Source organism: Moschus berezovskii, chromosome 22 (assembly GCF_049115385.1).
Source record: "Moschus berezovskii isolate FMDL1 chromosome 22, NW_MosBer_1.0, whole genome shotgun sequence".
NCBI classification, from domain to species: Eukaryota; Metazoa; Chordata; class Mammalia; order Artiodactyla; family Moschidae; genus Moschus; species Moschus berezovskii.
The window spans coordinates 5,255,064-5,264,864 of NC_142481.1; the positions used below are offsets into that span (position 1 = coordinate 5,255,064).

The 9,801-nt window shown below is 52.9% G+C and overlaps 1 protein-coding gene across 1 annotated transcript; it reads left to right on the forward strand.

The window, feature by feature from the left end:
* Positions 1–372: 372 nt before the first annotated feature.
* On the forward strand, positions 373–7,805 carry LOC148774295 (uncharacterized). The gene is given in 5 exon segments (XM_088829955.1): positions 373–468; positions 3,046–4,701; positions 4,703–6,488; positions 6,491–6,966; positions 7,659–7,805. Coding segments are annotated over 5 exon segments (4,161 nt in total).
* The last annotated feature ends 1,996 nt before the right edge of the window (positions 7,806–9,801 follow it).

Consider the following 9,801-nt stretch of genomic DNA (forward strand, 5'->3'; position numbering starts at 1 on the left):
GAAAATCCCCTGGAGAAGGAAATAGCCACCCACTCCAGTATTGTTGCCTGGAGAATTCGCGGGACAGAGGATCCTGGCGGACAGAGGAGTCCGACTCCATGGGATCGCAAATAGTCCGTCACGACTGAGCAACTAACATTACATTATTTTGAGTATAGGGACCTTTGTTGTCAATGTGATGCCTTTGGCTTTTAACTTCCCTTCCAGGCAGCAGATGTCTTTTAATTTCCTGCAGTCATCTTCCTCAGAGGTTACACTATTGAATTGTTCCGCCCTGACTGTCGCGCCCGGAGGCCCCTCCTCACCTTCCTAAGGTCCAGGGCAGTCCCAGCTTCCCTCCACGACCGGCACCCTGACAGCTTGTCCCCACTTATGCCGCTTCCCCAGGCCGCCCTAGCCGGTTCACTGCCACCCAGCGCGGCTTCCCACACCCAGAAGCGGAGAGCTGGCGGTGCAGTTGTCTCAGCAGTGAGGCGGGAGTTTTTCTCTTTCTTAGTCACACGTGCCTCTCACTCCTTCCCTCGGTACCCCGGGTCTGAGGGTCTCTATTGAGTCTAAGTCCCCGCACCGCCCCACCGACGCCAGCGCATTCAGACGTCTTCGTGAGCGATGAAGTGGCGCCTCCCTTTGGGTTTAAAGTCCGCACTGAAACCAGTTCCTATTTTGGAACTCTGAAACGCTGCGTTTTGCACCTCCTTCCATCTTAAAACCATTGACTGTCCCCTCTGCACTTCCTCCACCGCATAATATTCTCTTCCACGAGGTAGGTATTTACGCTCCGCAGTCCTCAGCCTCTCCGTCTCGGCCCCTGGAGGCCACGTCCTCTCCCAGGTCCTGGTTTCTGGGTAGCGCGCCCTGCTCCTGAGACCCACTCCCTCCCAGCCCCCATATCTCCTCGGGCCTTGTCTTCACAATGACCTTTCCCCTGACCTTGTGTCGGGGTGGGTGACCTGCCACTTGACGCCCGTGGTTCTTCCATCCCAAATTCCACCAGCTGGAATTTGGCGCTTGCAGGAGGAGGGCTTCTTATTCAGCCGCCATTCCCGTAGATAGTTGGGGGGGTGGGGGGGGTGGGTTGTGGTGTCATGAGAAGCAAAGACATCGACTTTGAGAGACAACTGAAAAAAGCCTGAGGAAGAACTGATGACAAGAAGATTGGTGAGGAACTTGCGAAGAGACGGCAGCATGAAAGTCAGGAAGTCGTGAAGGTTGCGGGTAGGCACGGACAGAAGTTTAGAGAAAAGCAGGATCTCCGGAGAGTTGAAGGTGAGCAAAATAGGAAGGGATTGTTCAGTCCGAGTCTTTGCGACCCCTGTATCTCTCAGAGTTTGCTCAAATTCATGTTCATTGAGTCCAGGGATGCTATCTAACCAGCTGATCTTCTGCCGACCCCTTCTATAGCCTTCAAGCAGAGGGGCATAAGTCAGGGGTCGGAAAGAGCGGGTCAGTGGAGAGGCGGTACACGCAGAGAGCCGGCAAGGGGGATACAAGAGTTGGAACCTTGGGTTACAGAGCAATATCCTGTTGGGAGAGAAAGGGGACTCCTAGTGATTGGGCTTCCCTCGTGGCTCACCTAGTGTTAGGAGCCCTAACATCTGAGTAGCTGTGATAGGCCTGAGATCTTGCTTAGGCCTAAGTTTCAATTTCCTGGCGATAGGGTGGAGGCTAGGTTCATAGAAACTCCTCCCGAAGAAAATCCCATGGGAGCCAAGAATTAAGAAACTCCTTCCTAGAAACATCCCACTGGTGCCAAAATTGGGCCAATCAGAAGAAAAAGGGAAATCCCCCAGAGAAAACCCCGCGCGTAAAAACTGGCCAATGAGCTTCTGCGCGCGCATGAACTGGCCAATGAACTTCTGCCAGCTTGATCTTTTGAACAGAAATAGGTGCTTATGTAACCTGAGACTATAAAAACCGCTCTGACCTGGGCTTGGGGCTGTTGTCCGCATTCCACTGCGCTGGGAGGGGCAAGAGCCCTAGCTCGAGCTAGAAATAAACCCCATTGTTGCTTTTGCATTGCTGCGAGTGTCTTATTCTACCAGTTAAGGGGGACCGGACTCAGGGCATAACATATGGGGGCTCGTCCGGGATCCCTCTGACTGGGGAGAATAACGCACTCCCGGCAGAAGGGGTTCATCAGCCCGGAGGAGGGCTGATTATAGCACTGGTGCAAGGTCTGTTCAGGGGCGATCGCCGTAGCCAGGATAAGGCCGAGGCCCAGCATTCGCGCTGGAAGGCAGCTGGATCTGCAAGGTCTGTTCAGGGGCGAATTGGTCGCCATAGCCGGCATAAGGCCGAGGCCCAGCATTCGCGCTGGAGGGCAGCTGGCTCTGCTGGAGAGAGGAGGTCTCTCCCGATCCGGAATGTGGTGGGCAGTGGACGCCCTTCGGTAAGGTTACTTTAAACTGCAGGAAGCCTCAGAGGTCTCAGAGACCTAGTAGTGTGTTTTCGGCGGACGTTTGTCTGTCCTCCGTTTGTTGTGTTATCGTGTGTGCTGGCACTGTCTCTGTCTCTCTCCTGTGTCTTGTTCTCTGCTGAAATTTATTCTGTGGTCCTGGGTCAAGGGAGCTCTACCCCGCTTTCCCTCATGATGGATCATTTCTCTCTCTGACTTTAAATCTAGGGTGCGAGACTTGTCTCTGCTGGTGAAGAGGAATAAGCTGGTGACGCTCTGCTCCTCGGAGTGGCCCACTTTTAATGTCGGGTGGCCGAAGGAAGGAACCTTCAGCCTGCCCATCATCCCGGCTGTCAGGGGGAAGGTTCTTGCGCCCGGCTCCTCTGGCCACCCGGACCAGATGCCTTATATCCTAGTCTGGCAAGATCTGGTGGAAAACCCACCAGCATGGATGAAACCTTTTGTTTCCCCAGCGACGCAGGTCCCACAGGTCTTGGTCTTGGAAGCTCCAGAGGAAAAGAAGACTGAGAGCCGTGGAAATCGAGCTCCGACTCCCACCGTGTTCCAAGACTCTTCACTCTACCCTAACCTGATTGACCTAGATTCTGAGCTTCCCCCCCCCTTATTTACCCCCTCCTTTGCCCCCTCAGGTACCCCAAGTATCGTCTGGGGAGCCAGGGAGGGGCAATGAGCCTTCGGCCCCGCCCCGAGAGGGGGCCCCAGCCCTCGGGACGCTCAGAAGGACAAGGGAACTTTCGGTCCCGGCGGGTGGCTTGGATCAGGAGGGCCCCACCTCCACTGCTTGGGTGCTACCTATTCGGGCGGGGCCAGCCCGCCAGGATGGGGAGCGTACCTATCAGTACTGGCCCTTTTCCACCAGCGACTTATACAATTGGAAAACCCAGACACCCTCATTTTCGGAGAGACCCCAGGGACTTATTGACCTCTTAGAATCTATCCTTTTCACCCATAATCCCACCTGGGATGACTGTCAGCAGCTGTTACAGGTGCTCTTCACCACGGAAGAACGGGAGCGGATCCTATCGGAAGCTCGGAAACATGTCCCCGGTGTAGACGGGAGGCCCGCCATGCAGCCAAACCTAATTGATGAGGGATTTCCATTGGCCCAGCCCCAGTGGGACTTTGAACGCGCGGAAGGTAGGGAGCGTCTCCAAGTGTACCGCCAGACTCTTATGGCAGGCCTCCGAGCAACTGCCCGGAGACCAACGAATTTGGCTAAGGTAAATTTGGTGAGACAGGAGCCTACAGAGAGCCCGGCAGCATTTCTAGAAAGACTAATGGAAGCTTTTAGGCAGTATACCCCCATGGACCCACAGGCGGATGAGACCCGTGCGGCTATCATCCTAGCTTTTGTGAATCAGGTGGCTCCAGACATTAGGAGGAAATTGCAGAAAACAGACAGATTGGGAGAGCAGACGATGCAGGAGTTGCTAAGGGCTGCAGAAAGGGTATACAATAATAGAGAGACCCCTGAGGAGAGGGAAGAACGGATTAGGAGGGAAGAAAGGGAAAGCAGGGCAGAAGAAAATCGTAGAAATCAGCAAGAGTTAGCTCGCATATTCTTTGCGGGAGCCAAAGGTGGTCAGGAGAATCGGCAAATTAGGGACGCCAGACCAAAGGGAAAGGAAAAACTAAAAAGAGATCAATGTGCCTGTTGCAAGGAAAAAGGACACTGGAAAAATGAATGTCCCAGGAGAGGCCAAAAAGAGAGATCGGGCAAAAGTGAGACTTCTGCCCCGGTGACTCGCATTCTATATACTGGGGAAGAGAGTGACTAGGGGAGTCAAGACTCGGTGTCCCTCCCCGAGTCCTGGGTAACTATTGCAGTGGAGGGGAAACCGGTCGGCTTTATGGTAGACACTGGAGCCCAGTACTCAGTCCTTAATCGAAGAGAAGGACCCCTGTCCAAAAAGACCAGCTGGGTACAAGGGGCCACCGGGACAAAGCAATACCAACGGACTACTAAACGACAGGTGGACCTGGGAGCAAAGCGGGTGTCCCACTCGTTCTTAGTCATACCAGAATGCCCAGCACCCTTGTTAGGAAGAGACTTGTTGTCTAAAGTCAACACCCAGATTCATTTTGCCCCCGGAGGGATCTCTGTTACTGATGGGACGGGACATCCAATCCAAGTCTTGTCGCTCGCTCTGAAAGATGAATACAGGTTGTATCTGCCAATGCCCTCCCCAGATATCAACCCTACGGTCCAACCTTGGGTTCAGCTCTATCTTTCAGCATGGGCCGAGACTGCTGGGGTGGGATTAGCCAAACAGAGACCCCCCCATCATCGTTGAGTTAAGGGTGAATGCCACTCCCGTGAGGGTGAAACAATACCCTATGAGTCAGGAGGCCCGGCGGGGAATCACGCCCCATATCCAGAGACTCCTGAAGGCAGGAATCCTCAGGCGGTGTCGGTCGCAATGGAATACTCCCTTATTGCCGGTGAGAAAACCGGAGGGGACTGACTATAGGCCAGTCCAAGACCTACACGAAGTCAACAAGAGGGTAAATGACATTCATCCTACGGTCCCTAACCCTTACACCCTCTTGAGCGGCCTGTCCCCAGACTGTGTTTGGTATACAGTCTTAGACCTGAAAGATGCTTTTTTCAGCCTGCCCCTGGCACCCCAGAGCCAAGAAATCTTCGCCTTCGAATGGACTGATGGAGACAATCAAACCACTGGACGGTTAACCTGGACTCGCCTCCCGCAGGGATATAAGAACTCGCCGACACTGTTTAATGAGGCCTTAGGTGAGGACTTGCGTGAGTACTGGTCTGAAAACCCAGACATCATTTTATTACAATATGTAGATGACCTCTTATTGGCAGCCAAGACCGAGAAAGCATGCCTGCAGGCCACCGGAGACCTCCTCTGCGCCTTGGGGGAATTAGGGTATAGGGCCAGTGCCAAAAAGGCCCAGATTGCTCAGCAGGAGGTCACCTACCTGGGGTATAAGATTAAGCAGGGGCGACGATGGCTGACCCAAGCCATGAAAGAGACTATCTTGCAGATTCCTGAACCAACCACGCCCCGCCAAGTGAGGGAATTTCTGGGGACTATTCGGTACTGCAGACTATGGGTTGGGGGTTTTGCCGAAAAAGCTCTGCCCCTCTATGAGGGCAGCAAGGAAAGCAAAGACTGGGTGTGGACTGAGCCGATGAGAAAGGCCTTCCAGGAGCTTCGGCAGGCCTTGTTAGAGGCCCCAGCCCTCGCCCTCCCTGACCCGTCTAAGCCGTTCCAGTTGTTTGTAGATGAGAAACAGGGAGTGGGAAAAGGAGTCCTGACCCAACAGTGGAGACCCTGGAAGCGGCCTGTGGCCTACTTGTCCAAACGACTGGACCCTGTGGCGGCAGGCTGGCCGCCTTGCCTCCGCATCATTGCAGCAACCGCGCTCCTTGTCCACAACGCAGACAAGTTGACATATGGACAAAACCTCCTGGTCTACGCTCCCCATGCCATTGAGGGGACTCTCAAACAACCACCGGGTAAGTGGATCACCAACGCCCGCCTAACGCACTATCAGGCCTTGCTACTAGATACCCCCCGGCTGCGTTTCCAGACCCCCTGCTCCCTAAGCCCCGCCACTCTACTGCCAGTCCCCGAATCCCCTGGGCCGATGCATGATTGTGCTAAAGTACTAGCTGATGTTGCGGCACTCTGGGGAGACCTCAGAGACACACCCCTAGGGGATGGCGATCTGGTATGGTTTACGGACAGGAGCAGTTACATGGCAGATGGGCAAAGAAGGGCCGGGGCAGCAGTGGTAGATGCTTCCGGGAATGTGATTTGGGCAGACGCCTTACCCGCTGGGACATCAGCCCAAAAGGCAGAATTGATTGCCCTGGCACAGGCGCTCGAGATGGCCAAAGGCCGGAGAGTCACCATATATACTGATAGCCGTTATGCCTTTGGTACGGTGCATATCCAAGGACCCATCTACAGAGAAAGGGGCTTTTTGACAGCAGAAGGAAAAGAAATTAAAAACCTGTCTGAGATTCGTAGACTCCTGGCCGCCATCCACCTTCCTCGAGCAGTGGCCATAGTCCACACCCCGGGACACCAGAAGGAGAAAACATAGAGGCCTGAGGTAACCGCGCCGCAGACGCAGCGGCACGGAAGGCCACGGAGGAAGGATATGAGACCCGCACCCTAACTGTTGGGCTGCCGGCCCCAGGGATGGGATCCCTGCCACCAACCCCAGAGTACTCCCCTTCGGACTTAGAATGGATCCAAGCCAAAGGCACCAACCCAGAAGACCCAGATGGATGGTGCCGAGATTCAGCTGGAAACTTATTGCTTCCTTCCGACCTGGGATGGCATCTCTGCTCGCACCTGCACCAAACCACCCACTTGGGAGAGAAAAACATTGAGTCCCTCCTGCAAACAGCACGTCTTCTGTTTCCTCGACAAAAGGCGATTATACAAGAAATTACTCATTCCTGCAAAGCTTGTCAGATAATGGCACCAGGGAAAAGAAAGGGACAACACACGGGCATAAGGTACCGGGGAATAAGACCGGGACAGCACTGGGAGATAGATTTCACTGAGGTAAGACCAGGCAAGTATGGATATCGATATCTATTAGTCATGGTAGATACCTTTTCTGGGTGGGTAGAGGCATACCCCACTAGGAGGGAAACAGCCGTGGTGGTAGGGAAAAAGCTTTTAGAGGAAATAGTGCCTAGGTTTGGGCTGCCGGCCTCTATTGGCTCTGATAATGGACCTGCTTTTGTGAGTAAAGTTGTTCAGGGATTGGTTTCGGCTATGGGGATTGAATGGAAATTACACTGTGAATACAATCCCCAGAGCTCGGGCCAAGTAGAAAGGATGAATCGGACCCTAAAAGAAACTTTGGCAAAATTGGCAATAGAGACTGGCGGGGACTGGGTGACTCTCCTTCCCTTTTCCGGGCACGGAACACCCCCTATAGAATAGGTCTGACCCCCTTTGAGATTGTCTATGGGGCCCCTCCGCCAGCATGTCCCATCTTCGAGGGGAAAGATAAACCACCCCTGAGCCTAAAAGAGTTCAGAGAAGCAGTTTTAACTCTGGGCAAGGTACATAAACAAGTATGGACTCTAATTAGAAATATTCATGAAAGACAAAACCAGGGAATGGTCCCATCGCATGACTTTGGGCCGGGGGACTGGGTATGGGTCAAAAGGCACCAAGCAAAAACCCTAGAACCTAGATGGAAAGATCCTTATGTTGTCCTTCTCACCACCCCCACCGCTCTAAAGGTTGACGGCATCGGACCTTGGGTACACTGCGACCACGTATGCCTTGCCACCCCAGAAGAACAAGACAACGCCCGGATAGAATGGAAGGCCAGCCGTCACCCGTCAAATCCCCTAAAGCTAAAAATCACGCGATGGAAAGCCCCCTAAGGCTTATGGTCTTACTGCTGATGACCGCCTTCGTCAGCTACGGGACAGCAAGCGGGAACCCACACCAGCCGGTCAAAATCACCTGGAAACTTCGAAACGGGCTGACTGGTGAGATACTCAACTCGACCACTGAAAACCACCCCCCCAACACTTGGTGGCCAACCCTGTATTTTAACCTCAAAGACGTCATAGAAGGTTCAACAGAGACCGGGGGACTTATGCAGGTCAACTGGTTTTGGGCGTACCCGGGGTATATGAGAAACTGGAGGCAATGTGGGGGGATGCAACATTACTGGTGCAGTTCCTGGTCCTGCGTGACCTCAAATGATGGCAAAAACAGGTGGGATGTCGGGAACAGGGATGGGGTTAACTTCTCATTCGTAAAAAGGGCCCCTAATGGATTCGCACACTCCCTAGGTCCAGACGGGAAAGACAAATATGCTCAAATCAAGGTAATGTTCAACCAGGAGGCAGCCAGAAAACTCCAATGGACTTCAGGGCTTAGCTGGGGCTCCAGACCACTATGAGGCCCCTATGGCATGGCCCCTACTACGGGGGTATCTTAACCATCCTCCAAACCATAGAACCGGTTGTGATAGAGAGCATAGGCCCCAATCTAGTCAAAAGTCGAAGCCCACCAAAGAAGTCTAAGGCCACTCCCCAGGGCCATGACATTGCAACCCCGGCAGGGGTCTCCCCGTCAGACGCCCCTCACCCAAGGACAGAAGAGGCTACCCACGCCCCCATTCAGGGACCAGAAGAGACAATCCACTCCCCTAGTACGCAGGCCACGGATCCCTTATGGGGTTTAATTAATGCCGCCTTCACAGCATTAAACCATACCGACCCTAATGCAACCCGCTCTTGCTGGCTCTGCTATAATCTTTACCCCCCTTTTTACGAAGCAATAGGCCTCAATGTTTCTTACACCCTGTCTCACTACTCAGAACGATGCAAGTGGGGAGACCATAAGGTCGGTCTTACCATGAGGGAAGTCTGGGGAAAGGGACTTTGTTTGGGTACGATCCCACTCGAAAAGGCCCCTCTTTGTGCTCAAATCGGCAACATTTCAGAGTTAAATGATACCCAGTGGATCATTCCGGAGGCAGAGGGCTGGTGGATTTGTTCCCATACTGGGCTGACCCCCTGTTTGCATGCAAAGGTTTTTAATCAGAGTCAGGAGTTCTGTGTTTTGGTCACGGTTATGCCAAAAATTGTCTATCACTCTGAAGAAGTCATGTATTCCCACTGGGGTAGAGGGGAAAATGAACATCTCGGAAAAATGTCAATACAAAAGCGAGAGCCAATCAGTGCTATCACCTTGGCCACTGTGATGAGCTTTGGGCTGGCAGGAGCAGGGACAGGTATAGCCTCTTTGTCCCTGCAAAACCAAGGACTCACCTCTCTGCGGGCAGCTGTAGATGAAGATCTCACCCGCATTGAGGAGTCTATCAGTCATTTAGAAAAGTCCTTAACCTCACTATCCGAAGTAGTATTGCAAAACAGAAGGGGACTAGACCTGATTTTCTTGCAACAAGGAGGGCTTTGTGCAGCCTTAGGGGAAGAATGTTGCTTTTATGCAGATCACACAGGAGTAGTGAGAGAGTCTATGGCCAAGGTAAGAGAGGGACTAGCCCAGCGAAAATGAGAACAAGAAGCCCAACAGGGATGGTTTGAGTCATGGTTTCAGAGCTCGCCTTGGTTGACCACTCTAATCTCCACCTTGTTGGGACCACTCATCATATTAATACTAATACTATCATTCGGCCCCTGTGTCCTAAATAGACTTGTGACATTCATCAAAGAGCGTATCAACACAGTCTAGTTGTTAGTACTTAGACAACAATATCAGACTTTACCCACAGAGGAAGATTCCTCCGTTTGAACAACAGAAAAGGGGGGAGATGTTAGGAGCCCTAACATCTGAGTAGCTGTGATAGGCCTGAGATCTTGCTTAGGCCTAAGTTTCAATTTCCTGGCAATAGGGTGGAGGCTA